Source organism: Salmo salar, unplaced genomic scaffold (assembly GCF_905237065.1).
Source record: "Salmo salar unplaced genomic scaffold, Ssal_v3.1, whole genome shotgun sequence".
In the NCBI taxonomy this organism is placed as follows: domain Eukaryota; kingdom Metazoa; phylum Chordata; class Actinopteri; order Salmoniformes; family Salmonidae; genus Salmo; species Salmo salar.
The window spans coordinates 138,526-157,054 of record NW_025547493.1 but is presented as its reverse complement, the minus strand read 5'-3'; the positions used below and the strand labels follow the sequence as shown (position 1 = coordinate 157,054).

The window sequence follows — 18,529 nt, the reverse complement described above, 5'->3', positions numbered from 1 at the left end:
AGTTTGGTTAGCTAAACAAGCTATAGGACTGATAGTTTGGTTAGCTAAACAAGCTATAGGACTGATAGTTTGGTTAGCTAAACAAGCTGGGACTGCTAGTTTGGTTAGCTAAACAAGCTATAGGACTGCTAGTTTGGTTAGCTAAACAAGCTATAGGACTGCTAGTTTGGTTAGCTAAACAAGCTATAGGACTGATAGTTTGGTTAGCTAAACAAGCTATAGGACTGATAGTTTGATTAGCTAAACAAGCTAGGACTGATAGTTTGGTTAGCTAAACAAGCTATAGGACTGCTAGTTTGGTTAGCTAAACAAGCTATAGGACTGCTAGTTTGGGTAGCTAAACAATCCGGGACTGCTTGTTTGGTTAGCTAAACAAGCTATAGGACTGATAGTTTGGTTAGCTAAACAAGCTATAGGACTGATAGTTTGGTTAGCTAAACAAGCCGGGACTGCTAGTTTGGTTAGCTAAACAAGCCGGGACTGCTAGTTTGGTTAGCTAAACAAGCTATAGGACTGCTAGTTTGGTTAGCTAAACAAGCTATAGGACTGCTAGTTTGGTTAGCTAAACAATCCGGGACTGCTTGTTTGGTTAGCTGTACAAGCTATTGGACTGCTAGTTTGGTTAGCTTAACAAGCTATAGGACTGATAGTTTGGTTAGCTAAACAAGCTAGGACTGATAGTTTGGTTAGCTAAACAAGATATAGGACTGCTAGTTTGGTTAGCTAAACAAGCTGGGACTGATAGTTTGGTTAGCTAAACAAGCTAGGACTGACAGTTTGATTAGCTAAACAAGCTAGGACTGCTAGTTTGATTAGCTAAACAAGCTAGGACTGATAGTTTGGTTAGCTAAACAAGCTATAGGACTGCTAGTTTGGTTAGCTAAACAAGCTATAGGACTGCTAGTTTGGTTAGCTAAACAAGCCGGGACTGCTTGTTTGGTTAGCTAAACAAGCTATGGACTGACCGTTTGGTTAGCTAAACAAGCTATAGGACTGCTAGTTTGGTTAGCTAAACAAGCTATGGACTGATAGTTTGGTTAGCTAAACAAGCTATAGGACTGATAGTTTGGTTAGCTAAACAAGCTATAGGACTGCTAGTTTGGTTAGCTAAACAAGCCGAGGACTGCTAGTTTGGTTAGCTAAACAAGCTATAGGACTGATAGTTTGATTAGCTAAACAAGCTGGGACTGCTAGTTTGGTTAGCTAAACAAGCTGGGACTGCTAGTTTGGTTAGCTAAACAAGCTAGGACTGCTAGTTTGGTTAGCTAAACAAGCTATAGGACTGATAGTTTGGTTAGCTAAACAAGCTATAGGACTGATAGTTTGGTTAGCTAAACAAGCCGGGACTGCTAGTTTGGTTAGCTAAACAAGATATAGGACTGCTAGTTTGGTTAGCTAAACAAGCCGGGACTGCTAGTTTGGTTAGCTAAACAAGCCGGGACTGCTAGTTTGGTTAGCTAAACAAGCCGGGACTGATAGTTTCGTTAGCTGAACAAGCTATAGGACTGCTAGTTTCGTTAGCTGAACAAGCTATAGGACTGCTAGTTTGGTTAGCTAAACAAGCTATAGGACTGCTAGTTTCGTTAGCTGAACAAGCTATAGGACTGTTAGTTTGGTTAGCTAAACAAGCTATAGGACTGCTAGTTTGGTTAGCTAAACAAGCTATAGGACTGATAGTTTGGTTAGCTGAACAAGCTAGGACTGATAGTTTGGTTAGCTGAACAAGCTAGGACTGATTGTTTGGTTAGCTGAACAAGCTAGGACTGATAGTTTGGTTAGATAAACAAGCTATAGGACTGATAGTTTGGTTAGCTAAACAAGCTATAGGACTGATAGTTTGGTTAGCTAAACAAGCTATAGGACTGATAGTTTGGTTAGCTAAACAAGCTATAGGACTGATAGTTTGGTTAGCTAAACAAGCTATAGGACTGATAGTTTGGTTAGCTAAACAAGCTATAGGACTGATAGTTTGATTACCTAAACAAGCTGGGACTGCTAGTTTGGTTAGCTAAACAAGCTGGGACTGCTAGTTTGGTTAGCTAAACAAGCTAGGACTGCTAGTTTGGTTAGCTAAACAAGCTAGGACTGATAGTTTGGTTCGCTAAACAATCCGGGACTGCTTGTTTGGTTAGCTAAACAAGCTATAGGACTGATCGTTTGGTTAGCTAAACAAGCTATAGGACTGATAGTTTGGTTAGCTAAACAAGCTATAGGACTGATAGTTTGGTTAGCTAAACAAGCTATAGGACTGATAGTTTGGTTAGCTAAACAAGCTATAGGGCTGCTAGTTTGGTTAGCTAAACAATCCGGGACTGCTTGTTTGGTTTGCTAAACAAGCTATAGGACTGATAGTTTGGTTAGCTAAACAAGCTATAGGACTGATAGTTTGGTTAGCTAAACAAGCTGGGACTGATAGTTTGGTTAGCTAAACAAGCTAGGACTGATAGTTTGATTAGCTAAACAAGCTAGGACTGCTAGTTTGGTTAGCTAAACAAGCTAGGACTGATAGTTTGGTTCGCTAAACAAGCTAGGACTGATAGTTTGGTTAGCTAAACAAGCTATAGGACTGATAGTTTGGTTAGCTAAACAAGCTATAGGACTGCTAGTTTGGTTAGCTAAACAAGCTGGGACTGCTAGTTTGGTTAGCTGTACAAGCTATAGGACTGCTAGTTTGGTTAGCTAAACAAGCTGGGACTGATAGTTTGGTTAGCTAAACAAGCCGGGACTGCTAGTTTGGTTAGCTAAACAAGCCGGGACTGCTAGTTTGGTTAGCTAAACAAGCCGGGACTGCTAGTTTGGTTAGCTAAACAAGCTATAGGACTGCTAGTTTCGTTAGCTGAACAAGCTATAGGACTGCTAGTTTCGTTAGCTGAACAAGCTATAGGACTGCTAGTTTGGTTAGCTGAACAAGCTATAGGACTGCTAGTTTGGTTAGCTAAACAAGCTATAGGACTGCTAGTTTCTTTAGCTAAACAAGCTATAGGACTGCTTGTTTGGTTAGCTAAACAAGCTATAGGACTGATAGTTTGGTTAGCTAAACAAGCTATAGGACTGATAGTTTGGTTAGCTAAACAAGCTGGGACTGCTAGTTTGGTTAGCTAAACAAGCTATAGGACTGCTAGTTTGGTTAGCTAAACAAGCTATAGGACTGCTAGTTTGGTTAGCTAAACAAGCTATAGGACTGATAGTTTGGTTAGCTAAACAAGCTATAGGACTGCTAGTTTGGTTAGCTAAACAAGCCGGGACTGCTAGTTTGGTTAGCTAAACAAGATATAGGACTGCTAGTTTGGTTAGCTAAACAAGCCGGGACTGCTAGTTTGGTTAGCTAAACAAGCCGGGACTGCTAGTTTGGTTAGCTAAACAAGCCGGGACTGCTAGTTTGAATAGCTAAACAAGCCGGGACTGATAGTTTCGTTAGCTGAACAAGCTATAGGACTGCTAGTTTCGTTAGCTGAACAAGCTATAGGACTGCTAGTTTGGTTAGCTAAACAAGCTATAGGACTGCTAGTTTCGTTAGCTGAACAAGCTATAGGACTGTTAGTTTGGTTAGCTAAACAAGCTATAGGACTGCTAGTTTGGTTAGCTAAACAAGCTATAGGACTGATAGTTTGGTTAGCTGAACAAGCTAGGACTGATAGTTTGGTTAGCTGAACAAGCTAGGACTGATTGTTTGGTTAGCTGAACAAGCTAGGACTGATAGTTTGGTTAGATAAACAAGCTTGTTTGTTTGGTTACCACGGAAACTACCATAGCTATCTAATTCAGTGAATGTTGAACACATTTTTACCTGCAAATGTGTTAAATTATGTCCATGTTATAAAAAGATAATCAACTCTGGGCTCTATGCGTTTTCTGGAAAATAATACAACTCCGTGGAAGGTCAGTTCCTCACTGCTAGCGCTCGGTGGAACACACCTTTTCCCGTCGGTTATTATTTTCCATTGAAAGCATAGCCCCTCGTCTTTGATGATCCCTTACCGGGTCTAATGTCCCGGTGTGTCTTGTCCGTCAGGAGCTGCTGAGGTTGTTTGGCGTACCCTTCCTGGTGGCTCCCGGTGAGGCCGAGGCCCAGTGTGCAGCGCTGGACCGGACCGACCAGACCCACGGAACAATCACCGACGACAGCGACGTATGGCTGTTCGGAGGACGACATGTCTACAAGAACTTCTTCAGCCAGAACAAATACGTAGAATACTACCAGTACGTAGATCTACAGAACCAACTGGGTACGTAGAACCCTACCAGTACCTAGACCTACAGAACCAACTGGGTACGTAGAACCCTACCAGTACATAGACCTACAGAACCAACTGGGTACGTGAGAACTACGACCCCCCCCACCCAAAACACTAGACACCAACCCCCCCACCCAAACCACTAGACACCAACCCCCCACCCAAACCACTAGACACCAACCCCCCCACCCAAACCACTAGACACCAACCCCCCCCACCCACCCAAACCACTAGACACCAACCCCCCCCACCCACCCAAACCACTAGACACCAACCCCCCACCCACCCAAACCACTAGACACCAACCCCCCACCTACCCAAACCACTATTCACCAACCCCCCCACCCACCCAAACCACTAGACACCAACCCCCCACCCACCCAAACCACTAGACACCAAACCCTCGTCCCCCCCACTATACTCCTCTCTCTAACCCTCGTCCCCCCCACTAGACTCCTCTCTCTAACCCTCGTACCTCCCCCCCACTAGACTCCTCTCTCTAACCCTCGTCCCTCCCCCCCACTAGACTCCTCTCTTTAACCCTCGCTCCCCCACCCCACTAGACTCCTCTCTCTAACTCTCGTCCCTCCCCCCCACTAGACTCCTCTCTCTAACCCTCGTCCCTCCCCCCCACTAGACTCCTCTCTCTAACCCTCGTCCCTCCCCCCCACTAGACTCCTCTCTCTAACCCTCATCCCTCCCCCCCACTATACTCCTCTCTCTAACCCTCGTCCCCCCCCACTAGACTCCTCTCTCTAACCCTCGTCCCCCCCACTAGACTCCTCTCTCTAACCCTCGTCCCCCCCACTAGACTCCTCTCTCTAACCCTCATCCGTCCCCCCCACTAGACTCCTCTCTCTAACCATCGTCCCCCCCCACTAGACTCCTCTCTCTAACCCTCATCCCTCCCCACCCAAACCACTAGACTCCTCTCTCTAACCCTCGTCCCCCCCACTCTACTCCTCTCTCTAACCCACGTCCCTCCCCCCACTAGACTCCTCTCTCTAACCCTCGTCCCCCCACTAGACTCCTCTCTCTAACCCTCATCCCTCCCCCCCCACTAGACTCCTCTCTCTAACCCTCGTCCCTCCCCCCCACTAGACTCCTCTCTCTAACCCTCATCCCTCCCCCCACTAGACTCCTCTCTCTAACCCTCATCCCTCCCCCCACTAGACTCCTCTCTCTAACCCTCATCCCTCCCCCCACTAGACTCCTCTCTCTAACCCTCGTCCCCCCCACTAGACTCCTCTCTCTAACCCTCGTCCCTCCCCACTAGACTCCTCTCTCTAACCCTCGTCCCCCCCCCACTAGACTCCTCTCTCTAACCCTCGTCCCCCCCACTAGACTCCTCTCTCTAACCCTCGTCCCTCCCCCCCACTAGACTCCTCTCTCTAACCCTCGTCCCTCCCCCAGGTGTGGACCGTACCAAGCTGATTAACCTGGCCTACCTGCTCGGTAGTGACTATACGGAGGGAGTCCCGGGGGTGGGCTACGTGACCGGCATGGAGATACTCAACGAGTTCCCTGGACCTGGAACAGAACCAGTCAGGATGTTCAGGTAGATTGGTCTGTTCCCTGGACCTGGCACAGAACCAGTCAGCGTGTTCAGGTAGATTGGTCTGTTCCCCTGGACCTGGCACAGATCCAGTCAGGATGTTCAGGTAGATTGGTCTGTTCCCCTGGACCTGGCACAGAACCAGTCAGGATGTTCAGGTAGATTGGTCTGTTCCCTGGACCTGGCACAGAACCAGTCAGCATGTTCAGGTAGATTGGTCTGTTCCCTGGACCTGGCACAGAACCAGTCAGGATGTTCAGGTAGATTGGTCTGTTCCCTGGACCTGGCACAGAACCAGTCAGCATGTTCAGGTAGATTGGTCTGTTCCCCTGGACCTGGCACAGAACCAGTCAGGAACGTACGTGTGTGTGTGTGTGTGTGTGTGTGTGTGTGTGTGTGTGTGTGTGTGTGTGTGTGTGTATATTGTGTGGTGATAAATAATGAACTAGTAGTCCTGTGTGACTCAGTCGGCCAGTGTGGCTCTTTTTATCTATGCCGAGGTTGTGGGTTCAATTCCCTCAGAGATCACAGTGACGGCACAATGCTGTCTGTGTTTTTGTCTCCGTTTTGACCCTTCCAGTGAGTGGTGGTCCTCGGCCCAGCAGCAGCAGCAGCGTCTGAACTCTGACCCCCGTGACTCCAAGGTCAAGAGGAAGCTGAGAGGCCTTCAGCTGCGGACGGGTTTCCCCGACCCTGCAGTGGCAACTGCCTACCTGCAGCCCAGTGTCGACCTATCAGAAAGCTCCTTTAGCTGGGGACGCCCACATCTCGACCTCCTCAAGGAATATCCTCTAGGAGAGTGTGTGTGTGTGTCCCTGCTTCTGTGTGTGTCCCTGGTTCTGTGTGTGTGTGTGTGTGTCCCTGCTTCTGTATGTGTGTGTGTGTGTGTGTGTGTGTGTGTGTGTGTGTGTGTGTGTGTGTTCCCTGCTTCTATGTGTGTGTGTGTCCCTGCTTCTGCGTGCGTGTGTGTGTGTGTGTGTCCCTGCTTCTGCGTGTGTGTGTGTCCCTGCTTCTGTGTGTGTGTGTGTCCCTGCGTGTGTGTGTGTGTGTGATCTTTGAGGCACTACCAGCTTTTCTTAACCCTAAGCCTACGTTCTGTGAGAGTCGTTTTGGTTGGAACAGCAGGAAGACAGAAGAGACTCTACATCCTGTTCTCAAACAGCTCAGCACACAGCAGGTACCAGTCTGGGTCAATGGTTGGTCGTAATTATTACAGATAAGTACAGATTGAGAATGACTTGGGGTATAACAGTGAATTTATTGTGAATGACTTGGATTTAACAGTGAATTTATTGAGAATGACTTGGATAGTGAATTTATTGAGAATGACTTGGATAGTGAATTTATTGTGAATGACTTGGGGTATAACAGTGAATTTATTGTGATTGACTTGGGGTATAACAGTGAATTTATTGTGATTGACTTGGGGTATAACAGTGAATTTATTGTGAATGACTTGGATAGTGAATTTATTGTGAATGACTTGGATAGTGAATTTATTGTGAATGACTTGGGGTATAACAGTGAATTTATTGTGAATGACTTGGGGTATAACAGTGAATTTATTGAGAATGACTTGGGTATAACAGTGAATTTATTGTGAATGACTTGGGGTATAACAGTGAATTTATTGACAATGACTTGGGTAGTGAATTTATTGTGAATGACTTGGGGTATAACAGTGAATTTATTGTGAATGACTTGGGGTATAACAGTGAATTTATTGTGAATGACTTGGGGTATAACAGTGCATTTATTGTGAATGACTTGGGGTATAACAGTGAATTTATTGAGAATGACTTGGGTATAACAGTGAATTTATTGTGAATGACTTGGGGTATAACAGTGAATTTATTGTGAATGACTTGGGGTATAACAGTGAATTTATTGTGAATGACTTGGGGTATAACAGTGAATTTATTGTGAATGACTTGGGGTATAACTGTGAATGACTTGGGGTATAACAGTGAATTTTTTGTGAATGACTTGGATAGTGAATTTATTGAGAATGACTTGGGGTATAACAGTGAATTTATTGTGAATGACTTGGGGTATAACAGTGAATTTATTGAGAATGACTTGGGGTATAACAGTGAATTTATTGTGAATGACTTGGATAGTGAATTTATTGAGAATGACTTGGGGTTTAACAGTGAATTTATTTTGAATGACTTGGGGTATAACAGTGAATTTATTGTGAATGACTTGGGGTATAACAGTGAATTTATTGTGAATGACTTAGGGTATAACAGTGAATTTATTGTGAATGACTTGGGGTATAACAGTGAATTTATTGTGAATGACTTGGGGTATAACAGTGAATTTATTGTGAATGACTTGGGGTATAACAGTGAATTTATTGAGAATGACTTGGGGTATAACAGTGAATTTATTGTGAATGACTTGGATAGTGAATTTATTGAGAATGACTTGGGTATAACAGTGAATTTTTTGTGAATGTGTCTCAATTTGCCTCTGATCTGTCCTGTATACCTCCATTCCTCTCCCTCCTCTTCCCTCTCCTCCCTCCCTCCCTCCCCTCTCTCCTACTTCCTCTTCCCTCTCCTCCCTCCCTCCCCTCTCTCCTACTTCCTCTTCCTTCTCCTCCCTTCCCTCCCCTCTCTCCTACTTTCCCCTCCCTCCCTCCCTCCCTCCCTCCCTCCCTCCCTCCTACTTCCCTCTCCTCCCTCCCTCTCTCCTACTTCCCTCTCCTCCCTCCCTCCCCTCTCTCCTACTTCCTCTTCCCTCTCCTCCCTCCCTCCCCTCTCTCCTACTTCCTCTTCCCTCTCCTCCCTCCCTCCCCTCTCTCCTACTTCCTCTTCCTTCTCCTCCCTTCCCTCCCCTCTCTCCTACTTTTCCCTCCCTCCGTCTCTCCTACTTCCCTCCCTCCCCTCTCTCCTACTTCCTCTTCCCTCCCCTCCTCCCTCCCCTCTCTCCTACTTCCTCTTCCCTCCCCTCCTCCCTCCCCTCGCTCCTACTTCCTCTTCTCTCTCCTCCCTCCCCTCTCTCCTACTTCCTCTTCCCTCTCCTCCCTTCCCTCCGTCCTCCTCTCCCCTCCTCCCTTCCCTGTAGACCCAGCTGCGTATCGACTCGTTCTTCCGTCTGGAGCAGCAGGAGAGACAGGCCATCAAGAGCCAGCGTCTCCGCCGAGCTGTCACCTGTATAAAGAGGAAAGAGAGGGAGGACGGAGGGAGGGAAGAGAGGGAGGACGGAGGGAGAGAAGAGGAAGAAGAAGAAGGGACTGGCTCCCCGTCCAAGGCTAAGAGAGGGAAAGGGTCAGAGCCAAAGCAGAGGAAAGGAGAGGTAGAGGAGGGATCAGGGGGGTTTCTGGGGGCAGAGGTCAGTAAACCTGTTCAAGAGGATATGGGAAGAACCAGCCATGATGTGGGAGTGGCCAGCCAAGAAAGGAAGAAAGAAGTAGGAGTGGTTAGTCAGAATACGGGAGGCGCCAACCTGGTTGTGGGAGGGGCCAGCCAGCAGAGGAAGGAAGTACCTCCTCCTAATAACGGCGTACCTAAACTCCTCCCCAGTAGGACGGAGCAGAGTGGCGGCGGCAATTCCGGGGACGACAGTGACGGGGACAGCGGGGTCGCCATGGTAACGGCCCAGTCCGTGTTCGGGGGCCAACCTAGGGAAGGGAGAGGGGGGAGGAGGGGGAAGAGAGGTGTGAGGGGGAGAGGCAGAGGCAGAGGGAGGAAGACACTGTGAGAGAACTTTTAAACTTTTAAAACTCTGGACCGTCTGGTGGTGATGATGTCATCAGGGGGGTATATTTGACCGATAAACAGGCGCTGAAACCCACTGGGAACCGTTTTCTGAATGATGTTTCTGAATGATGAGGGATAATGTATGAGACGTATTGGTGTAGAAGACGGTGCTGTGTAAAACCCATGACGTTGTTGATAATGAGGCGTCTCTGCCTGTCTGTCTGTTGGTGTATTTTCTATGTTTTGGGATGAAGATTTGGAATAATGAAAATGTTTTTTTTTGTATTACAAAGGCAGTCTTGTTATTTTGTTTACACGATGTGTCTCTGCTTGTTTACACGATGTGTCTCTGCTTGTTTACATCGTTCTTTAACAGCTAGGATGCAGCAGGAAGGGATGCCTAAGAGAGACAGCATCGTTCTTTAACAGCTAGGATGCCGCAGGAAGGGATGCCTCAGTGAAACAGCATCATTCTTTAACAGCTAGAATGCAGCAGGAAGTGATGCCTAAGAGAGACATCATCGATCTCTAACAGCTAGGATGCCGCAGGAAGGGATGCCTCAGTGAAACAGCATCGTTCTTTAACAGCAAGGATGCAGCAGGAAGGGATGCCTCAGAGAGACAGCATCGTTCTTTAACAGCTAGGATGCAGCAGGAAGGGCTGCCTCAGAGAAACAGCGTTCTTATTTAGGCTAACTGTAGCAAACTGTGTTTGGAATGATAATCTCCCCTCCTTGTCACAATATTTGTCAAGGTATTACCCCCAAGCCCTCCACTCTATTTCCAACTCTGCTAGAACTCTCCCCTTAGTCTCTCGCTCTCCCTTTTCCCTTCTCTCTCTCTAGCCCTTCCCAGCCTTCTCTCTTTCTCTAGCCTTTCCTAGCCTTTCTCTCTCTCTCTCTAGCCCTTCCCAGCCTTCTCTCTCTCTCTCTCTCTAGCCCTTCCCAGCCTTCTCTCTCTTTCTCTAGCCTTTCCTAGCCTTCTCTTTCTCTCTCTAGCCCTTCCCAGCCTTTTCTCTCTCTCTCTATCCCTTCCTAGCCTTTTCTCTCTCTCTCTCTCTCTAGCCCTTCCCAGCCTTCTCTCTCTCTCTCTCTCTCTCTCTCTCTCTCTCTCTCTCTCTCTCTCTCTCTAGCCCTTCCCGGCCTTCTCTCTCTCTCTGTCTCTCTCTCTCTCTAGCCCTTCCCGGCCTTCTCTCTCTCTCTGTCTCTCTCTCTAGCCCTTCCCGGCCTTCTCTCTCTCTCTGTCTCTCTCTCTAGCCCTTCCCAGCCTTCTCTCTGTCTCTCTCTCTCTCTCTCTCTCTAGCCCTTCCCAGTCTTCCCTCTCTCTCTCTAGCACTTCCTAGCCTTCTCTCTCTCTCTCTCTCTCTCTCTCTCTCTCTCTCTTAGCCCTTCCCGGCCTTCTCTCTCTCTCTGTCTCTCTCTCTCTCTAGCCCTTCCCGGCCTTCTCTCTCTCTCTGTCTCTCTCTCTAGCCCTTCCCGACCTTCTCTCTCTCTCTCTCTCTCTCTCTCTAGCACTTCCTAGCCTTCTCTCTCTCTCTCTCTCTCTCTCTCTAGCCCTTCCCAGCCTTCTCTCTCTCTCTCTCTAGCACTTCCTAGCATTCTCTCTCTCTAGCCCTTCCCGGCCTTCTCTCTCTTTAGCTCTTCCTCTCTCCCTCTAGCCCTTCCTCTAGCCCTTCCTCCCTCTAGCCCTTCCTATCTCTAGCCCTTCCTATCTCTAGCCCTTCCCAGCCTTCTCTCTCTAGCTCTTCCTCCTAGCCTTCTCTCTCTCTAGCTCTTCCTCTCTCTCTAGCTCTTCCTCTCTCCCTCGCTCTTAAGCCCTCCTACCTCTAGCCCTTCCTATCTCTAGCTCTTCCTCTCTCCCTCTAGCCCTTCCTCCCTCTAGCCCTTCCTACCTCTAGCCCTTCCTACCTCTAGCCCTTCCTAACCTTCTCTCACCTGTTTTCTTCATTCTCTCTTATTCATGTTTCCCTCTCTCTCTCTTTGGCTTGCACATTCTCTCTCTGGCTGACCCACCAGGCAGTACGCCAACGGAGGGAGGGAAGGAAAGGAGAGAGGGAGGGGGAATACCGTACCCAGTATGCCAACGGAGGGAGGGAGGAAGGAAAGGAGAGAGGGAGGGAGGGGAGTACCATACCCAGTATGCCAACGGAGGGAGGGAGGGAAGGAGAGAGAGAGAGAGAGAGAGAGAGAGAGAGAGAGAGAGAGAGATGCACCATACCCAGTATGCCAACGGAGGGAGGGAAGGAAAGGAGGGAGGGAGGGGAGTACCATACCCAGTATGCCAAGGGAGGGAGGGCAAGGAGAAAGAGAACCATATACCAACCCCTCACAACACACAGCCAGCCGACCTGACTGAGACCCTGAGCCCATTGAGACCCGGAGCACCTAGCCTAAAGGAACCCGACTCTGTTCCCTGGACATCCAACGCACCGTTTTGGAGCAACACGGTCCGATTTTTGTTACCGCTACTAACCCACAAACTCCTCACCCCTTACTCCAGTCCCCGGACAACCAGAGACATGAACGTCCTCCCGATCCAGACTGAGGAAGATTCTGAAACAGAAGGTACGGTAGGTAGCTAGAACTTTCAGAACCCACACGGATACAGAACGAAACGTGTCGATTTATGGGATGACTCACTATGTCAACTTTATGGTTATTGCTGTACGTATCGAAACGTCGGTTGTCGATAGTTGAAGTGCACTCTGGGTAGATTGGTGTTATTCGTTCATTGATGGTCACTATGAGTGTTAAGTCATGTTTTATAGTGCTTCATAGACTTGTTTTATAGCATCGTAATCGGGGTACATTGACACGCACACAAACACACACACAGAGGCTGTGAAGTGATTTAAGAGCTGTTCTCCGTCTCTCTCCTCACTAGCTTACATAACTGGTATACCAGCTGCATGTCTGTCTGTCAGAGAGGACGCAAATAACCTGCCAACGCGTACACTAATCGGCTACATAGAGGGGTTATATTACCCTACTGAGGGGCTAGGTTACCCTACTGATGCTGGGTCAGCTAGCCGTGTAGAGGGGTTATATTACCCTACTGAGGGGCTAGGTTACCGTACTGATGCTGGGTCAGCTAGCCGTGTAGAGAGGTTATATTACCCTACTGAGGGGCTAGGTTACCATACTGATGCTGGGTCAGCTAGCCGTGTAGAGGGGTTATATTACCCTGCTGAGGGACTAGGTTACTGTACTGATGCTGGGTCAGCTAGCCGTCTAGAGGGGTTATATTACCCTGCTGAGGGACTAGGTTACAGTGCTGATGCTGGGTCAGCTAGCCGTGTAGAGGGGTTATATTACCCTACTGAGGGACTAGGTTACTGTACTGATGCTGGGTCAGCTAGCCGTGTAGAGGGGTTATATTACCCTACTGAGGGACTAGGTTACCGTACTGATGCTGGGTCAGCTTGCCGTGTAGAGGGGTTATATTACCCTACTGAGGGGCTAGGTTACCGTACTGATGCTGGGTCAGCTAGCCGTGTAGAGGGGTTATATTACCCTACTGAGGGGCTAGGTTACCGTACTGATGCTGGGTCAGCTAGCCGTGTAGAGGGGTTATATTACCCTACTGAGGGGCTAGGTTAATGTACTGATGCTGGGTCAGCTAGCCGTGTAAAGGGGTTATATTACCCTGCTGCCCTACTAACCCTAGGTCACAGGTCACAAGTCACCCTACATTACTGTGGACAACCAATGAGGAGGTGGGGGTGGGGGGAGACTACTGGGCCAAGACGAGGTCTCAACTTTAAATGGAAGATTTGGATGAGCTCTTTCCACTGAGAGAGAGGATGATGGGAAATACGTCAACAACCTGAGACTGTACTGACAGAGAGGATGATGGGAAATACATCAACAACCTGAGACTGTACTGACAGAGAGGATGATGGGAAATACATCAACAACCTGAGACTGTACTGACAGAGAGGATGATGGGAACTACATCAACAACCTGAGACTGTACTGACAGAGATGATGATGGGAAATACATCAACAACCTGAGACTGTACTGACAGAGAGGATGATGGGAAATACAACAACAACCTGAGACTGTACTGACAGAGAGGATGATGGGAAATACATCAACAACCTGAGACTGTACTGACAGAGAGGATGATGGGAAATACATCAACAACCTGAGACTGTACTGACGGAGAGGATGATGGGAAATGCAACGATCTTCTCCGTTATGGTTTGGAAATAGTTCAATACCACCTTAGAATTCACGTCTCCGACACAGAATAAATCTGACGTAATTGTGTTGCCAGGTGATGTTGCGGATGCTGAGCTGGCAGCTGCCATCATGTCCAGGAGGATCATCCAGTCTCTGATCACCGTGGAAGCCTGGGAGGGGTACACCTTCGCTGATCATCAGATCAGGATCAAGGAGTCACATGACCTCTACGGAGCTGTGATGTGGCCCTCGGTACGACACGCGCCTTTACGCTCTCCTTCGTCGTCCTCGCTAACGCTACTGCCCTTACGCTCACCTTCGTCGTCCTCACTGACACTACTACCCTTACGCTCACCTTCGTCATCCTCACTAACACTACCCTTACTCTCACCTTCGTCATCCTCACTAACACTACTACCTTTACTCTCACCTTCGTCATCCTCACTAACACTACTACCTTTACGCTAACCTTCGTCATCCTCACTAACACTACTACCCTTACGCTCACCTTCGTCATCCTCACTAACACTACTACCTTTACGCTCACCTTCGTCATCCTCACTAACACTACCCTTACACTCACCTTCGTCATCCTCACTAACACTACCCTTACGCTCACCTTCGTCATCCTCACTAACACTACTACCCTTACGCTCACCTTCGTCATCCTCACTAACACTACTACCCTTACGCTCATCTTCATCATCCTCACTAACACTACTACCCTTACGCTCACCTTCGTCATCCTCACTAACACTACTACCCTTACGCTCATCTTCGTCATCCTCACTAACACTACTACCCTTACGCTCATCTTCGTCATCCTCACTAACACTACTACCCTTACGCTCATCTTCGTCATCCTCACTAACACTACTACCCATCTGCTCACCTTCGTCATCCTCACTAACACTACTACCATTACGCTCATCTTTGTCATCCTCACTAACACTACTACCCTTACTCTCACCTTCGTCATCCTCACTAACACTACCCTTACGCTCATCTTCATCATCCTCACTAACACTACTACCCTTACGCTCACCTTCGTCATCCTCACTAACACTACTACCCTTACGCTCATCTTCGTCATCCTCACTAACACTACTACCCTTCTGCTCACCTTCATGACAATCATTACTTTTAAATTCCACTTTTTTCCTCACCATGTATAACTTCATTTTTATAATGTCCTGTTATTTCCAATCAGGCCATAGTGCTGTGTTACTTCCTGGATACGCACCGTGACACGTACAACCTGCTGGACAAGAACGTCATCGAGCTGGGCGCCGGGACCGGTCTGGTCTCCGTAGTTACCAGCCTTCTAGGTGAGACAATCTTGTGTTTACAAAGTCGCATAGGTCGTCCCGACACCCTCCTCATACATATTACATACGGGTGGTCCCAGACTCCCTCCTCATGAATATTACATACAGGTCGTTCCGGACTCCCACCTCGTGTCACTGAGCTGTCCTGGGTGGACCAGACACCCTCCTCGTGTCACTGAGCTGTCCTGGGTGGTCTCAGACACCCTCCTCGTGTCACTGAGCTGTCCTGGGTGGTCCCAGGCACCCTCTTCGTGTCACTGAGCTGTCCTGGGTGGTCCCAGGCACCCTCTTCGTGTCACTGAGCTGTCCTGGGTGGTCTCAGACACCCTCCTCGTGCCACTGAGCTGTCCTGGGTGGTCCCAGGCACCCTCCTCGTGTCACTGAGCTGTCCTGGGTGGTCCCAGGCACCCTCCTCGTGTCACTGAGCTGTCCTGGGTGGTCCCAGGCACCCTCCTCGTGTCACTGAGCTGTCCTGGGTGGTCCCAGGCACCCTCCTCGTGTCACTGAGCTGTCCTGGGTGGTCTCAGACACCCTCCTCGTGTCACTGAGCTGTCCTGGGTGGTCTCAGACACCCTCCTCGTGTCACTGAGCTGTCCTGGGTGGTCTCAGACATCCTCCTCGTGTCACTGAGCTGTCCTGGGTGGTCCCAGACACCCTCCTCGTGTCACTGAGCTGTCCTGGGTGGTCTCAGACACCCTCCTCGTGTCACTGAGCTGTCCTGGGTGGACCCATCTGGATTCGTTAGTGTGGTTTTGTTTTTGTTTTTCGGGCCCATCCAATCAATCAATCAATCAATCAAATGTATTTATAAAGCCCTTCTTACATCAGCTGATATCTCAAAGTGCAGTACAGAAACCCAGCCTAAAACCCCAAACCTTCAAGTAATGCAGGTGTAGAAGCACGGTGGCTAGGAAAAACTCCCTAGAAAGGCCAGAACCTAGGAAGAAACCTAGAGAGGGATCAGGCTATGAGGGGTGGCCAGTCCTCTTCTGGCTGTGCCGGGTAGAGAGGAACCAGGCTATGAGGGGTGGCCAGTCCTCTTCTGGCTGTGCTGGGTGGAGATTATAACAGAACATGGCCAAGATGTTCAAATGTTCATAAATGACCAGCATGGTCAAATAATAATAATCACAGTGGTTGTCGAGGGTGCGACAGGTCAGCACCTCAGGAGTAAATGTCAGTTGGCTTTTCATAGCCGATCATTCAGAGTATCTCTACCGCTCCTGCTGTCTCTAGAGAGTTGAAAACAACAGGTCTGGGACACGTAGCAGGTCTGGGACAGGTAGCAGGTCTGGGACAGGTAGCAGGTCTGGGACAGGTGTTGGTCTGGGACATGTATCAGGTCTGGGACAGGTAGAATGTATGGGACAGGTAGGTATGGGACAGGTAGAGGGTCTGGGACATGTGGGAGGTCTGGGACATGTAGAATGTCTAGGACAGGTAGCAGGTCTGGGACAGGTAGCAGGTCTGGGACAGGTAGCAGGTCCGGGACAGGTAGAAGGTCCGGGACAGGTAGCAGGTCCGGGACAGGTAGCACGTGTGGGTGTGGGACAGGGTGACAACACCCTCTTCAGAGGACAGACATCTCCTTCCTGTTTGGTTGTTTTTTTAATTTTATTTTTATTATTTCCTAGGTGCCAAGGTAACGTCCACAGACCTACCGGAGGTGCTGAGTAACCTGCAGTATAACGTCCTCCGTAACACCAGGGGGCAGTGTAGACACCCTCCTCAGGTCACTGAGCTGTCCTGGGGGAACGAGCTGGAACAACACTTCCCTCAGGCTACCTGTCACTACGACTACGTGTTCGCCGCTGACGTGGTGTACTGCCACCCCTACCTGGGGGAACTCTTGGACACCTTCGATCACCTGTGTCAGGACGGGACGGAGATCCTCTGGGCCATGAGGTTCCGTCTGGACAGAGAGAACCAGTTCGTAGAACGGTTCCGGACCAGGTTCCACCTGGAAGAACTGTATGATCTGCCCAGTCTCTGTATCAAACTGTACCGAGCATCAAGGAAGGAGATGGAGAGGAAGACACCATCTGGAGAGGCTGCTTAATACTACCATGCTCTACGGAAGCAGTCTGAGACACTGCAGGGGGATGGAGAGATGGATAGAGAGATGGATGGAGGGAGAGATGGATGGATGGATGGATGGATGGATGGAGAGGCTGCTTAATACTACCATGCTCTACGGAAGCAGTCTGAGACACTGCAGGGGGATGGAGAGATGGATGGAGAGATGGATGGATGGATGGATGGATGGAGAGAAGGATGGATGGATGGAGAGAAGGATGGATGGAAGGAGAGAAGGATGGATGAGAGATGGATGGATGGAGGGCTGGATGGAGAGATGGATGGATGGAGAGATGGATGGAGAGATGGATGGATGGATGGATGGAGAGATGGATGGAGAGATGGATGGATTTTGGAAGATGATGAGAGATGGGATGGTGATGGATGGATGAGAGATGGATGGATGGATGGATGGATGGATGGATGGATGGATGGATGGATGGATGGAGAGATGGATGAGAGATGGATGGATGAGAGATGGATGGATGAGAGATGGATGGATAGAGAGATGGATGGATGGAGAGATAGATGGATGGATGAGAGATGGATGGATGGAGAGATAGATGGATGGAGAGATAGATGGATGGATGGAGAGATGGATGGATGGAGAGATGGATGGATGGATGGAGAGATGGATGGATGGATGGAGAGATGGATGGATGGATGGATGGATGGAGAGATGGATGGATGAGAGATGGATAGAGAGATAGATGGATGGATGGAGAGATGGATGGAGAGATGGAGAGATGGATGGATGGATGGAGGGCTGGATGGAGAGATGGATGGAGAGATGGATGGATGGATGGATGGATGAGAGATGGATGGATGAGAGATGGATGGATAGAGAGATGGATGGATGGAGAGATAGATGGATGGAGAGATAGATGGATGGATGGAGAGATGGATGGATGGAGAGATGGATGGATGGATGGATGGAGAGATGGATGGATGGATGGAGAGATGGATGGATGGATGGATGGATGGATGGAGAGATGGATGGATGAGAGATGGATAGAGAGATAGATGGATGGATGGAGAGATGGATGGAGAGATGGAGAGATGGATGGAGGGCTGGATGGAGAGATGGATGGAGAGATGGATGGATGGATGGATGGATGGAGAGATGGATGGATGGATGGATGGATGGATGAGATGGATGGATGGAGATGATGGATGGAGAGATGGATGGATGGAGAGATGGATGGATAGAGAGATGGATGGATGGATGGAGAGATAGATGGATGGATGAGAGATGGATGGATGGAGAGATAGATGGATGGAGAGATGGATGGATGGATGGAGAGATGGATGGATGAGAGATGGATGAAGAGAGATAGATGGATGGATGGAGAGATGGATGGAGAGATGGAGAGATAGATGGATGGATGGAGAGCTGGATGGAGAGATGGATGGAGAGATGGATGGATGGATGGATGGAGAGAT

The 18,529-nt window shown here is 48.7% G+C and overlaps 2 protein-coding genes across 4 annotated transcripts in view; both read left to right on the top strand.

Moving 5' to 3' along the window:
- The window catches only part of ercc5 (excision repair cross-complementation group 5), a 69,910-nt gene extending 60,099 nt beyond the window's left edge, over nt 1-9,811 (top strand). Inside the window, exons 10-14 of the mRNA XM_045711302.1 lie at nt 4,013-4,226; nt 5,649-5,793; nt 6,371-6,574; nt 6,883-6,967; nt 8,863-9,811. Of these exons, the coding sequence (XP_045567258.1) occupies nt 4,013-4,226; nt 5,649-5,793; nt 6,371-6,574; nt 6,883-6,967; nt 8,863-9,498 (1,284 nt within the window). The 3' untranslated portion in view covers nt 9,499-9,811. The remainder of the gene's footprint in view (nt 1-4,012; nt 4,227-5,648; nt 5,794-6,370; nt 6,575-6,882; nt 6,968-8,862) is intronic.
- Nucleotides 9,812-11,688: 1,877 nt separating this feature from the next.
- LOC106594760 (protein-lysine methyltransferase METTL21E) lies at nt 11,689-17,323 on the top strand. Of its 3 annotated transcripts, none has more exons than XM_014186146.2 (4): nt 11,689-12,061; nt 13,777-13,934; nt 14,893-15,010; nt 16,645-17,323. In XM_014186146.2, exons 1-4 carry the CDS (start codon nt 11,704-11,706, stop codon nt 17,067-17,069), a joined length of 1,059 nt encoding a protein of 352 aa, XP_014041621.1. In that variant the 5' UTR covers nt 11,689-11,703; the 3' UTR covers nt 17,070-17,323. The 3 variants fall into 3 exon arrangements, with proteins under 3 accessions (XP_014041621.1, XP_014041624.1, XP_014041623.1); XM_014186149.2 differs by having other exon boundaries at nt 11,689-12,066; XM_014186148.2 differs by lacking the exon at nt 11,689-12,061 and adding an exon at nt 13,316-13,700.
- The last annotated feature ends 1,206 nt before the right edge of the window (nt 17,324-18,529 follow it).